Source organism: Strigops habroptila, chromosome 1 (assembly GCF_004027225.2).
Source record: "Strigops habroptila isolate Jane chromosome 1, bStrHab1.2.pri, whole genome shotgun sequence".
In the NCBI taxonomy this organism is placed as follows: domain Eukaryota; kingdom Metazoa; phylum Chordata; class Aves; order Psittaciformes; family Psittacidae; genus Strigops; species Strigops habroptila.
In genome coordinates, this window is record NC_044277.2 from 140,094,720 (window position 1) to 140,117,491 (window position 22,772).

The window sequence follows — 22,772 nt, forward strand, 5'->3', positions numbered from 1 at the left end:
CATGTTTCAGTAACTATGGCTCACTAAGTAAATAATGTGGAAGTTGCTTTCTGACTTTGTTTGAAAGTAGTGATGCCTAGAAGTTTAAAAATGGCAATTTTGTATGAAATAAATTAAATATGAAACTTTTGTTGATGGAACTTTAGTGTCTGGCTGCTTACTGTTTGAAGTCATCTTCATGGTGTTTTAAAACGGTGCTAGCTGTGGTGTGCTACCTCAGCCTATTAAGAAAGATGTGTTACCAGGGGAGCTGGGGAGAATCCTAGCAACCCAGCCCTCTCCTCCACAATATCTCTTCTCTATATACTCAAATATATGTTGCAAAAGGAATTCCAGAATCCTGTCAGAAACAAATGTGTAACAAACTAAATTAGTGTAAGCAGTAAACTTACATTGTGTCCTGGAAATACAAGTAAAGAATGTTAGAGGGCAAAGGTGCTTGGTTTTGTGATTTGATGGAAGTCCAAACAATAAGGTGTTTGGGAGTTGCCTCTGAAGCTAGGCTCGCCTTAAAAGGGAATTACAAGCTTTACTGTGCCTGTCATACACTTACCGTGTAAATCTTGATCTTAAGTGACAAGCAAGGCTGTATTTACTCATGACAGATGCATTGACCCCACTTAAGCTGTGGATGTGTTGGTTCTCTGTCTAAAGCCAGGATAAAAGTTGGTGCAAATTCTGATCTGTCACCAACTGCTGCAGTACAAATCAGCTCTACTTCCCACTGAGACATCTGAGAACCAGCAAAGAGCAGGTGGTGAATGTCTAAGCTAGGACTTAAGTCTGTCGAGGATTCCTTAGTAGCCACAGGTTTTCAGCAATTGCTTCCTTACTGGAAATTCAGTCCATCTCCTGTCTCTCTTCATGTTAGGAATGACATAGTTCAAGCTCAGAGATACAACATGTCTGAGTATTGCATATGAGTTATCTGTCTCACTTTATAATAATATTGCTGCTGCTGTTATTAAAAAGAAGAGTTTTAGTTAATTGACATAATAGAGCCTGCTGGTAAGCACAGCCAAGTGCAGCAAGCGTGGGAGCTGCCCACCGTCTAATGTGCTGTGGCACGAGGCATGTTGAATGTACAGTTCTACCTGCTACTAACTCTATTTATAGAACTTTGAAGTTAGTATTACCTGACACTAACATTAATGCTTCCCCCCATTCCTACCTTAATAAAATATCTAAAATATGCTGATAAAGACACATGAAAGCACTAAGTAGCCTACAGACCAATGGCAGAGGATTAAAGACTAAAATGTGATTATTCAGTTTTCTCTTACTTTTGAAAAATGCTGCTTTGAGCAAATATTTCTGCCTGTCATTGTGCTAACTTCTAAGAGAATCAAATACTGCAAAAGATGCAAGAAGGTTTTTCCAAACACAACTAACACTCTGCTCTTTGGGCATATTAGACTTTTATCGTGTTGGTTAATTATTAATGCTGCCTCAGCACAAACTTTGAAAACAGTTCTACAGATCTGGTAGACAGGACTTGGAAAAAGCAAAGACCGGGCATGGATTAACAATCCCCACTTTAAAAATAACAACTGGATAATATACCTAGTTCAGGGTTTACCATTCAAGCTCTTTAAAATCAGTCTAAAGCTCAGGCATTGAAATGCACAGCATTAAACCGCGGTAAAGACTAAATCATTAACTAATACATTTTATTCTGTTTTTCTTTTTAGACCTCCAAAAGGAAGCGTGGCTACATTAAGAATAAACTAATTTTAAAGAAAGGCAAGAGACCCAACAGGAAGACAGTTTAAATACACTGTTCTGATTGCTAATACGAAGCAGTTGTCCTTGAGATAACCAGTCTTTGCCTTTAGCTCGAGTCATGTTTCACAGCAACATGAGGGTACAGAACCATCATTGGTCCAGATTATTGTACAAAATTTTCAGGCAATGTCTGATTAAAAATATTGGCTTATTGAGAACAGCTGTTTTAGATTTGTAATGTGAAGCAGGACAGAGCTGCTATCCAAGGCTAGCAGCAGTTTTTTTATTGGTACATATTATCCTTCAAATCTGTTGAGAATTTGGACTGACTTTACCAAAGAATCCTGTAATTTGGTCCTTGGCACATGCATAATTGTCAGTCGTTTTTGGAAAACACTGTTCAGCTGAATAGCAGCAGTACATGAACTGGAATGGTGAAATCTAAAAATGACTTGTTTTCAACAATTAAGAGGAAGCAGAGCTCTCTAAAATCAAACTTTCAAAACGAGTTAGTCCCATGATTACTTTTCACTGGTTTCTTTCAATGTCCTTTTACTCTCGCTGCAGGCCGGGTTTGAGCTGGAGCGTGAGCAGCAAAGCTGCAGTTTTCACCAGAGCTGACAATTGGATGCTAGTTTTGATTGGCCAGGCTGCTTTTGTTTAACGTGGGATCGCAGTATCGCTGCCTTACGCCATCACTTCTTAAGGTAGACAAGGCAAATCTTGCACACTGTAGCTACAAGGGCTAAATTTGTATCCTCCCGAAAAATCTGAAACGACAGTAATGAATGCGCTAGTGACACACAGCTCACTGAGCACCACGGCGTGGCTGGTGCTTCACAGCAGAAATTAAACCTGGTTTAGGTAAATGTTTACATTGGTAAAACGAGTATAGCCTCTGTAATGGGGAAGGGAATAAAAAGGTTGACAGGTATACAGCCCCCTTTCTGTGGCTATCAGAGGGAGAGGATCCGCAAACCTCTTCCCCCCCTCACTGCCTTTCTTGTGAGGGTACAAGTTTTTCCGGACATCTGTTTGCATTTTTATTTAGAGTGCTTAAATCAATTGAAGAAATTCCTGCTATAGTGCTATTTGCTTTGTCTGTCTTTTATACTGTATTTTTTTGGTTGGGGTTTTGTTTTTGTTTTTTAAGTGGTGAAAACTGTCAGATGAAATGCACTAAATATAAATGGAGACTGAACATGTTCACTTTCCAGCTATAGGAAGACTTTATACAGACTTGAAATTTTTCTTTAATTGAAATGAAAGGGTTTTGCAGTTTGTTTTCCTGCCACAGGTTGTAACTTTTTATAGAAACAAAACTTGCATCAGTAACTTGATGTAAAATGCAGAATAGTATGTACCTTTCATGAAGAAAATGTAAATTTACAGTGTTCTGTGAGAATGTTACTGCTGACTTCTTTCCCAAGGTGTAGAATATTTTTTTGATTTATGAACTCATTTTTGACTCTGATGGTTTATACAGACCAATTCTACAGCTGCAACATTTTCACAAAGGTAATTAAATCTGGATTTCTGGCCCCCTGGCGTTTGGAGATTTCATTTTATTTTGTTGCTTTAAAGCTCAGTGCAGACCAGTTGTTGACTGTAGGGGAAAATAAAGTTAATTCAAGTTTTGTGTTAAGGGTGTTGTGTCAGTTTTGTTGATTAACTTGGTAACATGTTGCCTATAGTCCTAGTGATGAATTAAGTCGTGCAAACTGCAGAATGCAGCCACAGCAGCTACTTAATGTCCTTCCACCTTAAATCTGTTAAGCCACACACAGGGCCTCTGCTGTGATGAAACTATGGTGGGTGCACTGTTTGTGAAGAGCAGCAGCCATCTCTCCCAACCACCACACGTGCGTCAGTGAATCCTTCCAGCACCTCGAGCAGCTCAAGCTGTCTCAGTTGCTTACCCACAAGCAGAAGGGGTGATGATGGGATGCATGATTTGTCATATCTTGCTTCTTCCAAGCAGAGCTGCATCCTGCCCCCTCACCACTGGTATAAATGATCTAACATTTGGAAGAACAGCTGAAAGGCAACAGAACAGATGCTGCTGGTCAGTCTGTGGTTTGGCAGTAACTCAGCCTTGGTTTTAAAAAAGGAAAAAAGAGGCTGCCCTCCCATCTTTATGTATCTTTACAGTTGGGTCAGATTGGTTTCCATCTTAGCTGACAGTGTTCTCTTTTAACAGAGCAGAACTATGTGAATCCTGTCAACGTTTATAGCATTTTTCTAAAGCTATGTGAAAGAAAAATAAACCTAACTTAAACTAGAGGAATCTGAGCTAGCCTGGGCCTAGAGTTGCCTACCACTTACCTGAGCTTGCTTAACTCTAACTTGACTTCAGGACTTCAACTGACTTCTACCTCTTCTCTCCAAGAACTGAACCACACTTTCTCCAGCCAAGAAAGCTAGCATCTTGCATCACTGGCAAACATACAGTCCCTACCAGTTCATTTCCTTCGCTACAGCCATCCTTTCTGTGTTCTACTAGGTTGAATTTGAAGATCCTGAGGCGTCACTGCCACAAAACAGTAAAATCTGAAGTAAAAAAAAAAAAAAAGCTTAAGCCAGGCTCCGGTCTCCAGTTGCTAAGGGACTAAAACTGCAAAAGTGTCCAGAAGCCAGGATTGCATATGGTCTGTATCACTTAATCATTACTGTTGAAAGCCATGAGGTCAGACAGCAGTACTGGTAATCCCATAAGAAACTGACTTGTGGAAGTAATTCCATAATGGAAGGGGAGAAAAGTCACTAGTTAAATATCATGATAGATAATACTCTTGAAAAAACAGTTGAGTGCTTGACTCAGCCTTCTATTCACATCAATCCTACTGTGAGTGAAAACTGAAAATAAGTCAGATTTGGCCATGACTAAAACTCAATTTAACCCAAATGTACAACCTGCTCCAAGACGCGGCCTCAAAGCGAATGCAACAGAAGGTAAGGAACGTGACTTTTGGTTGTGTTTCCTGTCCTATTTACAGCCAGTGGTTTGCATAACAACAAAGTGTCCTGGCACAATCGTTTCCAACACCATGCATGAATGTTTAAAATAAACCAGAACTGCATTAGCTAGCACTTGAAAAATGTTGACCAAGATCCATGAAGCCTCTAAGCACATTTTTCCTCCCTGTGCAAGTGTACAAAGCTGCAATTATTTAGAGTTGCATTTTAAGCGGTATCTAATTAAGATTCTCTGTTCAGGACAAAGATTAAATGAAATAGGATTTCTGGAAACAAGGGAACACCCTAACTTACTTCCTTTGTATTTGTCAAACAAGGCGTATGTTGCCCAGCCTCTCCTAGAGCTGTGATGCTGCCCAGCCCTGTTCTCCCTGAGCAGCGCTGTCCAGTATAAACACGAACTTACCTCTCTGGTGTGTCTGGCAGTATGAGCAGGGCAGAAAACCCCAACAACCAACCAGGATTCAGCTGAAATGTCACTTCCATCAGAGCCACATGAACCGCTCCCGAGTCACCTGTACCAGCTCACTAAGGCTTCAGTGGAAAGAGAAAGGGCATCCCGCTACTAAACGAAACAAATCTTTTATTCATGAGCATTGTCATCTTAAATTCACAAATTATGAAAGGAAGGCAAATCAGAAGAGACTGCCAGAGCATCTTTGAAATGATAAAGGTAAAAACTTTCCTTCTGAACATTTCTAATTTAAGAAAGAAAAAGGTTGCATAGGCTTCCTACAGGTGTGCACACAAAAAACTGAAGTACATGGTGGTTTTTACATTACAATTCGGAGTGTACACTGGCTACGTGAAAAGGAAAATGTTTACTTGCAAATCCAAGACAGCTATTGGAACAACCTACGGAGTAAGGCTTATGAATATTTAATTTTCAGTCCCATAAAATATACTGAACACAGAACTACCAGAAAAATGACACTTGTGAACCTTGTTCTGGAATCTCTCGCTGATGGGATCTCTGCAGAAAGGGCTATTTTCATGTCTGCCTCTCCCAAGTTACTTTGGAAAAGAAACAGTGGAAATGACATCAGGGGGTTCTTCACAGCATCAGAACCAAACAAAACATCTATCAGAGTGCAAGTGGAATGTTCTGGGCATGCAGAAACAGCCAACCATGCAGACAGAGAAACTCTTCAATAGATTACAAGCATAAAATTACTCCAATTTCTCCTTAAAAGAACGGCTACGGCACCCTTGTAGCCTCGACAGTCCTACCACCAAAGCTGAAAGAGGTCTACTCTTCCAGGAGTGCAGGCCTGCACGCCTGACGGAGAGAGGTTTTCCATGGCTCTTTCTAGTGAGTATGTGGCTTGTTCTTTGGTGTGTGAAAGTCAAAAAGTTCTGGGAGGATGTTCCACATGTTCAGTTCTGCATTTGCGATTGTTCTTTGTGATAATATTACAAACCATATGAATACTTCTGATTACTTATCAGACTGACCTCTAGAGCAGGAGAGGATCCATTACAAAGCTAATTCTTGCAGGTGATGAAGTACACGTTTTCTTGACAATACTTGATGGTGGTTCAGCGATTACTATGACGGCATCATTTTGGTTTTGTTACAAAAAAACATCAACTATTCCTAAAAATAAGATCTTTTTCCCCTTAAAAAAAAAGTGTCGGTTACAAAACCAAGCTCATACTGTCCACATTTCTTTTAAAAATAGGATTTAAATCATTCGTAACATGGATCTTTTTAATGTGCAAAAATAAGGACATACAAGCAGACAAAATAGCATTTAGGAGGAAAAACCAGCCGCAGCTGCATTAAACAGGGATCTGAAGTTTGAACATAAAGATCTATTAACTGTTATGTCCAGCTGAACAGTACTGGTGTGTTTGTTGTGCACACACCTCCGAGCAGCCTCCGAGTTGCTCAAGGGATTGTCACATCTACCAAACAGACAATGAGGAAAGGCAGGATGCACAAGAACAGATCTAAACAGCGCTTCGACTTAAAGATACTTGTGTCACATCTATAAAGCGTAAGTTACTGTGTTAAGAAAGCAGACAAAAGGCACAAAATTAATCAGTACTAGGGAAAGGCAGGTACCCGCACTACTGCATGTTAGAAACAGTGGTTTCTTGACAGGGCACAGCAGAAATCAGCACATTTTACATTTGCCTTTTGTTGCCGCTCCTCTCAAAAACATCTTCACTGTCAACAAACACAAACTAAAAAGCATTGAAGCCTTAAATGCTTTTAGAATCCACTTTCTCAGTGTCACGGTGGTCACCTTACAAAGCCAGATCAAGCTACAGCATTGTTTACTTTTTTACTTTACAAAACAAACTATATCCCATTTTGTTTCATTAATAAAGTTTTTGTGTCTGTAATAATTAACTAACCTGTTACTTTTGCATCGGAAAATCCTTCATCTGAGGAGGCTAGTTCTATCATCTCCATTCACCCAAGTATTTCATTTGGAATCAACCGGGTCAAAAGCAGAAGAAACCAGCACACAGGTCTGCCTGGAGCCTTCGCATAGAATGAGGGGCTCTGAGCCCACCAGCTCGGTCTCACTGCCCCAGGCAGTGCACTGCCCAGCTGGTGGGGAAGGCTCTCGCCCATCCCAGCAGTGCAGCAGGACAGGACTCCTGCCCAGCATCACCCACCTCAGCACGCAGACTGTCTCAAGCACAGCCTCGACTTTGAGCAGCGGTTTAACTTCAAAGGGGAGGCGGGGAACGCTCGGGTGCTGCGCCTCTTACATGGGGGTGGAAAGCTGCAGCAAGAACACCACTGCTACAGCTGCCAGAAGGGATTGATGGAACGTGTAACCCCAAAGCATTGGCGCAACAGTGCCCAGAACATTGCACAACGAGATGAAAATCATCAAAGCAGCTGGCTCACTGGTGGCCAGATCTGTTCAACAGCTGGAAGTATGAACAAAGGAAAAAGCGAGGACACAGTGGGTTAGTGTGGACAATGCTCTTAAGAAGGTATTGCTACTTCTTATACGATGGCTGAAAATTCACACTTCTAAGTGACTGGAAACATGCTCTTGAATCGGCATGCCAAAGAGGCAGGGTGCCGTCAGTGTATCACTCTTATGTCAAAGTGAGTTACTCAATGCCTGTTCAGACAGAATGACGGCCATTAAGTGACACGTCACATTTTAAGTGCAAAACATTTTTGGCAAAAGTGAAAAATAGAAAAACCTTAACTAATAAAAAAGTATTTTCTTAAATACTAGCATAGGCCTGATCCTGCAAGCACACAACTCGGGGAACCCCAGCTGGGTCCAGCCGGAGGCCTGTGCCCTAACACTTAGAGGAAAAGGTCTTTAATTCACTGTTAAGTGTTTAAACTTGTTTACATGTAGTGTAAATAATACACACACAAACACATACACACTGTGTGTATAACGTGTGTACATACAGACGTGTGCGTGTGTGTTCATGTACCCATACACACAACATGGCTCCTGAATAAATTTGCGAATGTGGTTATTTTGAGATGCACCATTCACAGTACACAGCTTCTCGTTTGTATCTTCCAATAACAGGACCTACTCAATGACATCTTCAGGTTATACATCATATCATTTTAATGCCTTTAAGGTAAAGTTATGAGGCAACTGCACTATCCCATCAGTGGGTCTTCCAGAGAGGATTCAAGTATAGCCAACCATCGCCCTGCAAGAAAATTAGGGAGAGTTTGCAAACAAGATTTATACATATGGGATCTCTGTGTGTTCACATAAAGGTAAACTAATACTAATCAACACAAGAAACCAGCCCTGTCATCTGAAAATTCTGTGGTTAATCAATTTACAGATAATCTGGGCAAGAGGGAAAAAATTACAAGGGGGAAGAGAAGCAATGGGAAGATGCAACAGATGAACTGCTGGTTTAAATAGCTGCACATAGTAACAACAGTCACATAGTAATTCTCTCAGTCAGTGTTACTGCCCTTCTCCCCTTCCTCCAGGAAAGGGCAAAGACAAACTTCTTAAAATCTGTTTCATTCCAAGCAGATGAAACCCAAGATTTTAAGATGTCCATGCTTAACTACGCTGGACAAATATCCCTTGACCATGTTAACTTTACTATTCTGAGGTCAAGATTAGCAGGGGTTATGAGCACACAGCATTTGCAAATTAAGGTGTGGATTTTAAGGTGAAAACCAGCTTTAAGTTCCTAACATTCGGTACCAAAAATTCAGGTTCAAATAAATCTAACTGAAGGAAAGCAAACAAGTTTACAATATGGGCGTGGAAAAACCCATTGCTCTTCTTTAAGGGCCAGACTCTAGAAAAATAGAATTTAAAACAGTGAGTGGTAAAAACCACAGGCAAATTCATCTGTGCTAGCATCCTCCTGTACACAGAAACATGCTACAGGGTCTTGGAAATATGGCAACGGAAGTACCTCTTTGGCAAAGTATTTTGGTTTCCACTGTGTTGCAAGAGCCACACGTTGCCTCTCCTCTGCTCGCTGTCTCTCTTCAAGGCGGTGCTTGTGCTCTGTGGCTGCATCAATATTGCCTTCTTTCAGAGAGTTGGTGACGTGCTGCCAGAGGCGCCTGTGTGATGGAGAAGGAGCACAAGTGACAGTGTGAGAGCACTTCTCAGTGGCCACAGCACAGTGAGAGGTGGCCTGACACCACCTTCTCCATGCTGCTTCTGCAGCCACACAGCTTGGGAACCATCACCGTCCTGCAACGGTCGTTGCATTTGTGGACCAGATTCTCCAGTTTGCCCAACTCCCAGTATTTTGCAAGTTAACTTCCTAATGGCTTTTGTTCATGTTCCTGACTCTTCACAACCTGAGCTTTTCTCTCAAAGTAGAGGGATTTATGTTTACCATTTCCTGTTCACATTCCTGACGATCCACCCCCAAATGACATGTGTTTATTCTGCGTTACTCGCAGTTACACTTGTGAATTGTAAGGCAATGTCAGCCAAAAGCCAAGGGTACATTAAACTGGGACACTGACTGCTCCCACCAGGTTACTAACAGAGGAGTTAGTGCACTCATTCTAGGGAGCCTTGTGGGTCTGTGCTCTCAAATCCCAGTTAACAATAATTCCCAGTATACAACCAAACTTGTTTTTCACATGACTGACTGCATTCAGGTGCGAAGCCTTCTCACACTGTATGAGCCCAGAAAAATACTGAGAAGAAACCAACTGCAGCTTTCACACACTTCCAGGGATGTTTAAATGAGTTTCTGTTTACAATCTGATAAACTGCATATCCTGCAGAAACACCAGATAGTTGTAATTTGCTTACTAGTATCCAAAAAAAACCCAATAAATACACTGCAGAGCTTCTGGCTTCCTTATTTACTCCAACCTTTCTATTCCAAAGCTACAGGGGAAAGATGAGTTTGTGATAAGGAAGCATGTCTAGAAAGTAGGAAAATTATATTTGACCCTGCACACCGACTCGAGACATACCTTTGTACAATTCTACAGATACTAAAATGAAGCTTAACTCATGTTTTTAAATCCTCCAAAAACATGTTCTGAAATGCAATAAAATTGATTTTTCTAAAGATAAGCATCAACACATTGACAGTGATATTAACAGTACAAGTTTTGTTCTAATGTACTTAGTCAGTTGGGCATGTGATGTGGGTGTGTATCTGCATCCCAAACTGCATCACACTTTGCATATTTTTATACACACATATATAATCTAAAATATGTAAAACATGAATTTCCAGTGTAAATTACAAGATGTAACATTACTTGCATCAGACTAACATGACTACCATGTCACCATCACTCAAAGCAGCAGGTGAAAGCACTGCATTACCATTTTCCAAGCGCTCATTAAAACGCATACAAGCATTTTCCCCCTCCACAAAATTGATGTACATGTCACTATAATGTAATTTATGTTACACAGAACCAATACACAGCTTCAGCTATTTGTGCCCAGATTAATGTGCTGCAGCAAGCGAGGCGTTTTTGAACCGCACCATTTACAACTGCACTTTGCTTCCCTGTTCAGCTCCCACCCGACGTTCGGAAGCAGAACACTAACACCTCTGCCCTTACCTCGATTCCAGCGGGCCTTGCTTTGCTATCGGCCTAATCTTTTTCCTGATAATGGGCAGTTTGTTGGTATCGATTACTTTGGTTTCTCCGTTGCTGTAAGTAAATTCCAGCGTACCATTCCATTCTCCCTGTGCCTTGCACACAATGGTGTTAGTGGGACTATGTTTCACTTCAGCTGTAACCCTAGTTCAAGAGGGAAGAAGACAGACCACAGAAATAACTGGTACCATTTATTATTAACATATGAAAGCACTATCACAGCTGAGGCCACAGGCAGCTTTCTACATCTACAAAGTGATTTTTCAAGCACAGTAGTGACACTGTCTCCAAAAGGAAAGACTCAACCCAAGAAAGCTTTGCTAACACAGCACTAGACAACATTCCCCCAAAGTACAGCTGTAATGCAGCTTCAACCCCTGACACAGCTCTAACCCAGAGCTGTTCACCTCATCAGCCTGAAGCACAACTCCTAACATTCATGTGACATTTCCAGCACACGTGTTATTTTCACACCTGAGGATAATGCTGTCTGATACCGATGTCAACAACTTCAGGTACCTCTATTTTCTTCTTTAGCTCTGCAAAATTGCTTCTCAGCTGCTGAGAGGCAATGATTAAAGCCACCTCAGTGGTCCAAGAACTGGTCTGAGAGTGAGCAAAGTAGATAGGTAGGGCTTGGAAACCCATAATGCAGGGAGAAGCTTCGTGTGTGTGTGTCTCATGAACATGCATACATGCTTCAGCGAGTCATGTTAAATAATCTGAAAACTCAATTAAGTTGTTAAATGATCCAACTAATACAGCACAACCTTCCCCAATGGCACCAATTACTAATCTACAACTTTTAGAACAGCCCCTGTCGGTATTTGCCTGAACACAATATTGAAATTGTTGACATATATGGAAGAATAATAAGACCAACTGAAATAAAACAGAGGTACCCATGCAAAAGTGCAGCTTCTCATAGACACTGCTACAGCCCGCAGGGGTCTGTTAACGATTGGACCATCAAGTTGAGCATGGAATTAAGACAGGAACTGTCTCACACAGTGCCTCTTCGCACCCTTAACCAAAGACACATAAATAATGTTTTCATCATCTGGAGTTTCAGTGCAGAAGCGGGAGCCCCCAGCATGGAGCTACCGCTATGGCCAGCACCACTTTTGCTTCCCTCCTCCTTAGAGGAGCTCCCTCCACCCGGAATCAGTTCATCTGCAAAAACCACACAGAGGCAGCAGCTGGTGCAGCAGAAGCGCTGCCTGTTCTGGTCCTGCACTTAGAGCAATTTTTACATGCAACAAAGCCTGGAAGAACACATTCGCTTTAGTTCAATGAGAGAAATATAGCCAATTCAGTGAAACAATATAAAACATAAAACTACAATAAACTGTGCTCTAAAGCTGTAAATCATCTCAGACACTAATAGGAAAAGAAATTCACATATCTGTCTATAAAATACTCCAACAGAAGAACCAAAAAGATGCCCAAGACTCTTGCCATTGAAATCCAGTAGCGGATAAACAAGACAGTAATTCCTGTACCTGTGGACCTTCCCTCCATAGAACGGCTTGGTGTGGAATGTGACTGTAGCAGAATAGCCCGTTCTGGCACAAGTGATGTTGACTTTCCCTCCAAGCTCCACCCATGGGATGGTGAGTATCGAGCGAGCATAGGCACTAGGCAGGGTGAAAACATACTCTTCCTCATGTTCCATCAAGTGAAGAACACCTATGTAGGAAGAAGGTTGAAACTTTCAGTTTCAAGACCTGACATCAAGACCCAATACAGTCACTGACCAATCAATGCCATCAAAATGTACTTCCACAGAGCACACAACATACAACTCGCCTTGAAGAAGGGTTCTCTCTGCTGAGAAAAAAGTCTGTCCTCTGGAACAACCTTCTTCAAACATACATTTTCAGCAGCACACAGTCTGAATGTGAACCCCAGGGTCTGTCATGGTACCAACGGGCTTAGCAGAAAATCTGTCTTAGTTATTTTGTGTTACTGACAAGCAGTAAACTGTTAAAGCTGGAAAAAAGTAACACTTGCTTACAAAAAGCAATACTGAATATTCGGATGCTCTCTCAGCGTCGTATCATAATCTCTCTCCAGAAAAAATATGGGCACAGCCACAGGACTCTTCAGTTCTCCATTCAATCAGACAAGACCAGGTCCCCTCCGCTAATTTATTACTGGTGGGAGTGAGCAGCTCTCCCAAGATCTGCCCACATGCAACTAGGAAACAAGCTTCAGGAAGTCATCTAGAAATTGCCTCTAAGTTTGCTCCTTCATTCCCAAATGCCTGGTTTCCCACATGGCTTTTGCAAAAGTCTTGCATCCTCAAAGTAAGGGCCACTAGTGCCGCTGCTGTTACCACCACCACCAGTGTCTCTACCAGGCAGAGAAAACGACCAGCAATTCGATTTCATTCTGTAAAGGTTCCTCCACCCTCAGCATTATGGGGTTGTAACTAAAAACAACAACATGCAGCAGCAGTAATTCGTTAGGATTATTTGGAATGACAAAAAAAGCTGCAGATCAGATCTTAGCTTCTCCTGGGGTTAAGGATACAGCTCCATCCGCACCATAGCTGTAGTTTGGGCTTCAGGATGACAAAGAACGGGACATAAGACGAGGTAAAGAGCACCTTAAACCCTGCACACAGAATTAAATCATGCCAAATACCTCTATTTTTGATTAGAGATTTACACTCTCTTCTGTCCCATTTAGTAACTGCCTAAAGGCAAAAATTATGGCTTTGAATTTTCCATAACAGGGATTCAAAATAACCCATCACAGGAAGCACTCAGAACCCAGAAATATTTGGAAAACACCCAGGGAAATTATCTTGGCATGTAACAGTATCTGTTTAGAAACAAGACAAGCTTGAGCCAATTTGCCTTCACCCTGGGGCAGGCAGGGGAAGAACACGTTGGTAGCAGTATTGGCTAGTCTGTCTATGTGTTTAAGGGAATCACAACGCTACTTTTGCAAAGTGATCTAACATGCAATGATGAAAAAGCACTAAGTAGGAACAAGGCACTACTACTGCCAACATGAAAATATGCCCTTAACGCTGTATGAAAACACAAACCGAGAAAACAGTCAAAATTCTAAAGCACAGAGCTCTGAACAAAATCATCATCTTAAATATTGGCTCCAATTAACAGCACTCGACGCAGGCACAGGAAGCTCTGCAACCCATCGCTTCTGCCGTCTGAAACTGTGCCGCAGGATAACATCTTTTGCAAACCAGAACAGTTCTATGCAGTTGTTCTCAGGACTCCTGCAACCTCAGCCTGCCAGCAGCAACACAGCCCGCACTTCTGCTGCAGCAAGTCTGGCACAATCGAGCCAGAGGCTGGAAAAGCACAGACACAAAAGGGCAATGTCTTAAAAGGACCTGTAATCGTTTTGCCTCAGCAAGTTCCTTCTGTCACTTGTGCTGAACCCTCACAAGCAGGAACATCCAGGACACAGCTGGACGCACACACATTTTGCCTCAAGCTTCCTCTGCTCCATACCTGCAGGTAAAACCAAGCTGAACACGCTGCAGGGAGGCTGAACTACCCAACTCACCCAGGATATGCGGCCAGGAAGAACTTCTACTCAGAAAGAAAACTCTGCTTAGCAAACTCATGAAATGGATGGTATAATAACAGTAACTTAATAAACAACAATGAAGCAGCTTTTTAACCTGGAGATGATATTCAAAAAGGATCAAAGAAAGCTAATGGGTACTGATCAAGCACAGAAAGGAAGCCTGGCAATCTGCAGTTGGGCATTTTCTACACAGAGAAGAACTACAATACGTTTTACACTCGAGCCTGTCAGCTTTTCTTTTTCATCCTCTTCCCATTTATTCTCCACCTTCTTCATGTCAGTCATGAGCAACAGACATGCAGCAGCAACCAGCTGTGGGAAATGGCCTGTGGTGGTACCCATAAGGTCACGTTTCCCCTGTCTTAATGGTCCAAGCACAGCCACAATCCTCACACAGTCAAAAAGCATCAGCTTCCAACATGGCAGTTTTTGGGGGTTGTTGTGAGGCTTTCATGACTAGTGGTGGGTTTTTTCTATTAGACAAAAGGTCTAAGCCCTGCACGGTGGGCAGGGGTGGTGCTCACCACTGGGGGAGAACCTCACTGTATCTATGAGCCACACCTTCACATGAGCTTCTCCAGAGCCTCCTACTTGCCCAGGCCCAGCCATCCTCCTCTGACCATCACTGTGTGTCATCACATGAGAGGAAACTGCTACGATAAACCCAATTCCCTCTGGGTTAGTGTAGCTTTGCTTTTGTCTCTCTGATGGGATCAATAGCTCTTTTCCTCTGTACTCAAGTGGGAGGGATGCAGAGTCCTAATGGACACTGCCGAGCACATGGAAATGTGAACAGCAAATATCGCAGTGACCTTCAATGTAAATATTTAACTACCACAGCAGGTTAGATATTAAACACTGAGCCCAGCTCTGAGCAGTATTTTTAGCACCTGGGAGCATACTTTTTGAATTCTTTAAATACCTGAATAAATAAATTTTTAATGAAGTGCTATTTCACTTGAAACATGATTCCAGCTCAATAATTATAATCTAAAAAAGAACAAAGGGAACATTTGAAATATCCACAATTGATGCTACATTTAATACTAACCAAACTGTTAGCCTTGCATTCCATCGTTTGCACTGTCCACATGCAAAACCTCACTGAACTGAGCACCATGAAGACTGTAGCTGCACCACCACGTCTGAACTGAGACCTGTGCTCTATTAGGGAAGAGGAAGCCACAACGGCACTGAGCATTTGTAACTGCTATCACAATTTGAATTCATGCCCTACTCTGCCAAGGAGACAAATTAAAGGCAAAAAAAAAAGTAAAATCTAACAGTTATTTTTAACATTTTAACATCTGCTTTTACATATCATCACGTTGGGACTGATCTTTAAAAATACACCATCTATTTTTCTTCTCTTGCTTCCCCACTGGATTATTCATTTTTAGTTTAAAAATGACTGTATGTAAATACACATGAAAAGAAGATTCTCCCATTTTCAATCACGTTTCCTCCTTTCACATCAAAGAATTATTTTGGAAACTGCAAATTCCCTTAAAGAAAAAGAAAATCTGAAATACTTACAGGCAGCTATTATGCATAGAAGAATGCACCAGATAAGTACTTAGGGAGGAACAGAGGATTTTGTAATCTAGTTTATGAGATAAAAATCCCACATAGAAGAGAGAATATTTTATAAACAATTGTGGAATTTTGAAATTCTCCCTTGAAACGTCCTCCACACCATTTGCTCCTGCTTTTAACTAAGGCAACATATTCACAGTCATGCTCCTTCCAACGGCTCCTCAGCCTGCATTAAAAGAAGTGATGTTCGTTGCATATGATTTTCCCTATTTGATTATTACATGTCCCTCACTGATGTTGCAGCTTTGTGCATTGATTTTCCAGTAATGCACACTGACAAAATATCCAGAGGAGGCTCTGGATCAATGAGCTGCAGAAGAGACATGTGAAATTTAATGCTTCCCACTGATTGTATGGAGATCAATCCGAACAACAAATGGTATGTGGGACACAAACAGCCTTGAGTTTCCTAATTTAACAGGCTCTTCACTCCCTTCTGCATTATTCTTAACAGGGCACAAACAGGAGTAAGTTATGCAGGGGATGAACTCCACACGGGTGTAGAGCATCACCAGCCACGCAGGTTCCAATGGGAAAACATGAGATGCCAGAATCAGGCTCTTATCCTCTCATAGACATTCCAGTGAGCTGTGCTGCACTGCTCGTTTTCCAAAGACTGGAGCCATTTGCTAAATTAAGTAATGAGTGCCACTCCATATGGTAACTGTTCTGAAACCAATGGGCTAAAAAATATTGGTACAAAAATCAGTGCTTGGGAAATATTTAGGTAGCTCTAGTGGCATAGAGAAGTAAATCTTTGGGACTGGTAAATTGAAAAGTCACTAATGCCTCAGGAATAGAAATTACAGACCTGTACATCTGTAAACACATACAGATATTTGAACAGAAAAACCCAAGCAAAAGAACATTCACTGCTCTCATTTAGATTTACCCTGGAAAGAACATCCTATCAAATCTTTTCAAGGTTGATTTAAATTTAAGAGGTAATTTTTGGATGCCTACACCTCACTAGTTTTTAAAACGTTTAAGATAGCAGAAGTGAAAACACAAGATATAACTAGACACCTGATAAAACAGAGCAATCCACCTAAACATACTTGATGTTCTCTGCAAAATTAACCCGTGAGTCAAAGGTGACACTTTCTGTTGGATTTTGCAGCTTTGGAACAAAATCCAAGAGCAGAAAAGGAACGAGCACAGCCCACACTGAGGTGTGCTCACCACAGCCTTTTCCACTAAAGCATCCTCACCCTACAACCAGGGTCTGTTTTATTCTACAACCATTTATCTGAAGATTCTTTGGACCACGCAAAAACCATTAAATATTTACATTGACTCTCCCATCCCTCACTAATTTAAATCTTAATGAGATCCTATTCACTACATCGTCTTCTCCCTCACTCTCTCATTTGTACATAATTAACCAGAATTAGGGACTGCGCAGGCAACATGAATTCTTTTATGCAAAATACCCTCTCTTCTATTCAGGGTAGCTTTCTCATGAGGAAACTCAATGCTGACTACTCTGAAGAATGGGGAGTTGATATATAGTGAAGAAAAAGTTGAGACATTTCATTAGCAAGCCAGATTTAGACCCCTCATAACCACACATGAAGGGTTAGCATATCAAACAGCTTCTCACATGGATTTCAAGTCATGCTTTCCTACTTGTTCCACATCTCTGCAACTGATACTTACTTTGAATCAACAAACAAACATCACAGATAAAAAAGAAAAAAAAATCTTTGTCACTTTGAGGTGCAACACACACTAAAAATTGTACAATGGAGATACTGAGCTATACTCTGTATGACAGGACCATACTGTCCTCAAATCTCTGTATCCTTTTGATTCTTGTAGAAGCCTTTGTACCTCCGTAACATCCTATTTCAGTATCTCCACTGCTGCTTCTAACAACAAAGCATAAAAAGCAACATGCTCTATACATCTAAGGACATTGTGACAAGTTAAAAAAAATACCCTTCAAAAACCAGCGCAGAAACATGACCAGCATGTTCCTCACACTGTACAGGCCCCAAAATTCAGTACGACTTCTTTCTTGTAAATAGCCAACTGCGGTAGAAAGAGCTTCACTGAATTCGTTGAAGGGCACACACAAAGCTGTTCTGTAGAGAGCAAAGTTTCAAAACACATCCCGGTTCTTTGTATTCAACACTAAGGCCACAACAAAATTACAGGTCAAACAAAAGTGTTCTGATAAATATCTGAATTAGTACAAGATGGTCACTCCCTCCCACTGAATTATCCAAAGCAGTAACTGCAGCTCTCTAATGCTCTGGTTTTTTCACTCCACACATCAGATAGTACTAAATGAATGCACAGTATAATGAAACTACCAACACCAGAATGAGCTAAATGAAGCCTCAGAATAGACACAGATATTCTAAAGGTATCAAGGAAACTGCCTTTCAAGTAGCAGCACACAGAATCTAAAATCCTTACTGTTCTAACAAAGAGCCAAAGGCACCCACAGGTATGTAAGTAAACTTCAACAGCCAAAAAAGGGCTGAATGCTCATAATGGGGAAAAAGAAAACAAAAAGAAAGAAAAGAAAAAAGAAGGGGAAAGGACAAAGACAATAATAGTAACACATGATGAGTTTGATCACTCAACACAGAGTAGCGAATACAAACAAACCCCAGGGATTTCTATGATTCACAAGCTGTCACTTTGTCTCTTACCAAAAGCAGGATCAGTCATATTTCAGTCATTCCCAAGAAACTTGCTTAATCCAGTTTTAAGTTTAAAATAATATTCTACAACCTCACCAGGCAGCCTTGTTGTCAGAAAGCTTCTCCTGGTAGCTAACTTTGGTTTCTACCTATCTTAATTACCTTCATATACCTTCTGACTAACAGCATAGCACGTCTTTCCCCAATCTGCACTTTGCTAGACCAACTCACCCCATCTGAAATTCTGCAGTGCATAAAATGTCCTTAAATACAAAGAAAATTCTCCAAATTACATTTCACATTAAAAAGTTTTTAGGCCTGTGTTACCAGATGTGTAAATACAGACACACGTTTTGCACACTGGAAGTCCAGTGGCTTTGGTTCCGTTCCCCAGTACTCACGCTGACCTTATGCAGGACATGAAACATCTGCAGTAGACTCTGATTTCTGCACAGCTTCACAAATCTACACACCACGTTAATTTGGAAGACTTTCCTGGGACTAAAATAAAGTTTTAAAAACTGAAGAAAGTGTTGTTTTGAGTGAAGAAACTGCACTGCGAAGCAAACGTTTTAAACCAAGGCTGCCAGGTTCAGGCTGGCTGGTTTCAGATGATAGGAAAGCATCAGCAGTACAACTTCTTTCTGCCTACTGTCAGACCTCAACATGCAACAGAAATGCATGGGCTGCACTGGAGTTTCTCCGTCACTTCCCAGAAATGCTGTCACCATAGAATCATAGAATCAACTAGGTTGGAAAAGACCTTTAAGATCATCAAGTCCATCCATTACCCCAGCACTGCCAAGGCCACCACTAAACCATGGCACTGAGGCCCTCATCTACACAGTTTCTCAACACTTCCAGGGATTGTGATTCCAACACTTTCCTGGGCAACCATGAGGCTGCATGCTCTGGCATCGCTTACATGAGTAAAAAAGACAAATGATAACTATAAATTGGTAACCCCAAATTTCCTCCCAAAATGCCCATCAGAAAGACAGCAGTAAACCCTGCAGTAGAAGAGTTCATGACCGCAGATGTTCCCCAAAGCCTACCTCTACTCCTGGGATATCTCCAGGATCATGAAAAAAAAGGGGTCGGGGAGAACTTAATTCTCAGAAACACACATTAAACAATCCTTGGGGTAGGGAAGCGGTTCATTTCTAGACCCTTTGTCTCTCAAAACTGGGACACATCAGGACTTTGAAGTCTTAAGTAATCCCCACAGCAGTCACCCTCAATCCCAGGGAACTGTGTGCACTAGCAGCAAGGAAAAGAAATTTCCCTACTCCTACATAATCATAAGTGACTTTGTGTTTAATTTTATTTCCACTAAATAGCTCCCTTCTCGGAGAACAACAGTACTAGAAATGAATATATAGTGAAAAAATGCAGCAAGTTAAACAGTGAGTCAGGCTGGCAGCAGTACAGTCAGGAGACAGAAAGACCAATTTCCCTTCTGACACTCCCTTCCCAACTTCCCCAACTCCGTATTAAAATCAAAATACCTAAGTCATAGGAAGAAGGAAACAGCCATGCTATTATAGACTCTAACTATCACAACACTATCAAGTGCAGTAGAGTAAGGAAGTTTCATGGCTCTTCTATAAAGAAGGGAATCTATTGCCATCAGGAAAGAAGCTCCTGTAGCCTTTTCTACTGTTTGAATTTGTTCTTTAGTTCTAGCTAGTAGAAACAGCAGAACATATCTGGATGTTTTCAATATAATTGTTTTGTTGTTATTAATGAGCAAAACCAAATTGCTCATTTCCCATTCTACTTTTTTACTACCTTTAGTATCACAGTATTTAACATAATGATGACAAAAAGAAGCATTTACTGTAAGTTGTCTCGGTACTTCTGAGACTAAAGTCTAAAATCTAGTTAAGACAAAACACTAAAAGCCACACACAGGGAATTACCCTCAAATGGCAAGAGGGACTGACTACATTGCTTAGAAACATGAAGTCAATACCTCAGCAGTCAGTAATGACACTGGTACAGGTGTGTTTATCAGCTCAGATCACCCATGAAGAATTTGTACGATTCCCTGTATTTCTGAATTCATGTTGAGCAATGAGTTGCCATAAAGCAGTCTATGAATGTATGATACAGCAAACCATGACTTACACCTTGACTGCATGACTTTCTATAAAGCCTGAGATAATACAGGAACTTTGTGAACACCACAGACACCATGATTCTTTGCAGAAACTATGGAAAAAAAGAATGTTAGGTTTAAGTAAAAATGTGGGGGTTTTCCTATTGCTTTGTCCCAGTTGTGAAACTGTCCCACACCAAACTGCACATCATTTTAAAAGTGAGCAAGACAAATAAAACTGTTCTTAGAGAATATGCTGTCAGTAGCCATTTGCTACTGCAACTTAATTCTGTCTGAAGTACAGCCACATGTTAACAGAATCACATAAATATAAGTACATATATGTAATGTGTATCTGACATACTGTCCGGACAGAAAAGAAGTTATATGAACCCTGCAGTTTCAGTTCCAAACTTCACAAGACGAACAGCCCCAAGGTTCAAAGGAAAGGTCAGAGGGAGAGCAAGCAGGAAAGTATCTGGATTTCTGTTGTGTTGACACCCATGACATTAGCTCTAAAAAAACAAAGTAAAAGCACATTTCTTACCTTCACCTACCATAGAAACACCTATTGACATGCCCATAAACTTGCTTTTGGTCCATACGTGAGCGTTCACACACATTTTCTTCTCTTTGCACTCACAGTAAAAGCAAGATATTGGTGGATGGTGGGACACTTGTTCAGCTACAAACCTCAGCTTGTAGCACGTGGACTGGTCTTGGCCAAACTCCTTGGTTGGGTCCTTAGAAACCATGGAGGCACCGTTAGTTCTTAATGCTTTCACTTTATCTTTAGGCACATCCCAGGAGCAATGAAACGTTTCACCAATTATAGGGTTATAGGGCTTCTTGGCAACCGCTCCCTTTCGGCCTTCGTGAAAAGCTGTTAGATAATACTCCACAAAGCTGATAATTCTTTCCTCGGGAGTGGCTCCAGCTGCAATTGACAAAAACAGGTCTGGATGGGCCATGAAATTTGCATACATCTCCAGCAGGGATCTTTTCTCCAAAATAAATGTTGGAAGCACTACCTGTATGCAAAGCAGACAAAGGCAGATATGATTTCCCCATGATCATACTACCACGGGGGAAAGGGGAGGGAAGAACAGTTAAGACAGCTGCAATTGTGGCCCTGCCAAGTTTTGGGACAGTGTATTTTCCTCCCGTCACAGCAATTTCATTTTCTTTGCAGTGTAAATAATGAAGAAAAAAAAAACCTCGAGAGCCATGCAGGCTGCTTCCTATTTCGTTATGATTCTCAACAGCAGCTCACACAACAGGGATGGGCTGTTCTGCTCACATGGAAATCTGCCTCTTCCTCTCAGTTAACAAAACAACCATTGTTCTCCTTGTTTACAGGACATAAAAAACATACTTCATGTAAATTCATTTACAGCAAACATCAACAATCCCAACTCATCCTAATCCTCCAAAAAGGGAGGGCACACCCTCTGAAACCACTGGAGGATGAGTGTTTTATATAAACATACACATCACCAACCTGTAAGTGGTGGAGAGTACATCTGCCCATACTGTCAAACATCTAGGCTCCCAATTTCACTCTCGGGCCTTTGACCTCCCACTGCATACATAGTAGGTCCTTTCTAGCCTCTAACAAACCAAGCCAACTAGATTCAACCAAAACCAAGTCTCAGGTGTGTTTCCAAGGATAAAACGATGCCAAGGACCCTTCCCAAGAGGCTAGAGGCAAGAAAACACTTCCCATTTGACTCCGTCCACCCTACACTGTCGTTGTATGTGCGATGTGCTCTCCCACCTCTCTAGTCAAATCCCTTGCCACTCCTATGCTCTCCAGCCACCCCAGGCACACGGCACATCCCCTCAGTTTGAGATCATACCATACTAGTGTGGTGGGTCCCTGCATGCCTTCAGCTTATTTCAGGCAAGTTGAGACAAACAAAAGCTGCACAAGCTGTTACATCAATGTCCTGGGACTAGAGAGGCTCCAGGGAGGGCCAGAAAAAGCACTGGGAACACTAGGCAGTCTGCAGTGGTTTGGATGCAGCCTCAAGCGGCTCATCTGGCAACGCAGACTCTGCCAAAGTCACCCACTCAGGAGTAACACTTT

The 22,772-nt window shown here is 41.5% G+C and overlaps 2 protein-coding genes across 3 annotated transcripts in view; one reads left to right on the forward strand and one right to left on the reverse strand.

The window, feature by feature from the left end:
* The window catches only part of STT3B (STT3 oligosaccharyltransferase complex catalytic subunit B), a 49,903-nt gene extending 46,533 nt beyond the window's left edge, over positions 1 to 3,370 (forward strand). Inside the window, exon 16 of one of the 2 annotated variants that reach the window (XM_030503764.2) lies at positions 1,692 to 3,370. In XM_030503764.2, the coding sequence (XP_030359624.1) occupies positions 1,692 to 1,772 (81 nt within the window). In that variant the 3' untranslated portion in view covers positions 1,773 to 3,370. The remainder of the gene's footprint in view (positions 1 to 1,691) is intronic. The other variant, XM_030503775.2, reaches the window with a different exon arrangement.
* Positions 3,371 to 5,266: 1,896 nt separating this feature from the next.
* The window catches only part of OSBPL10 (oxysterol binding protein like 10), a 106,151-nt gene continuing 88,645 nt past the window's right edge, over positions 5,267 to 22,772 (reverse strand). The window contains exons 8-12 of the mRNA XM_030503786.1: positions 21,231 to 21,714; positions 12,268 to 12,454; positions 10,727 to 10,909; positions 9,091 to 9,244; positions 5,267 to 8,355 (exon numbers count right to left, since the gene is read on the reverse strand). Of these exons, the coding sequence (XP_030359646.1) occupies positions 8,311 to 8,355; positions 9,091 to 9,244; positions 10,727 to 10,909; positions 12,268 to 12,454; positions 21,231 to 21,714 (1,053 nt within the window). The 3' untranslated portion in view covers positions 5,267 to 8,310. The remainder of the gene's footprint in view (positions 8,356 to 9,090; positions 9,245 to 10,726; positions 10,910 to 12,267; positions 12,455 to 21,230; positions 21,715 to 22,772) is intronic.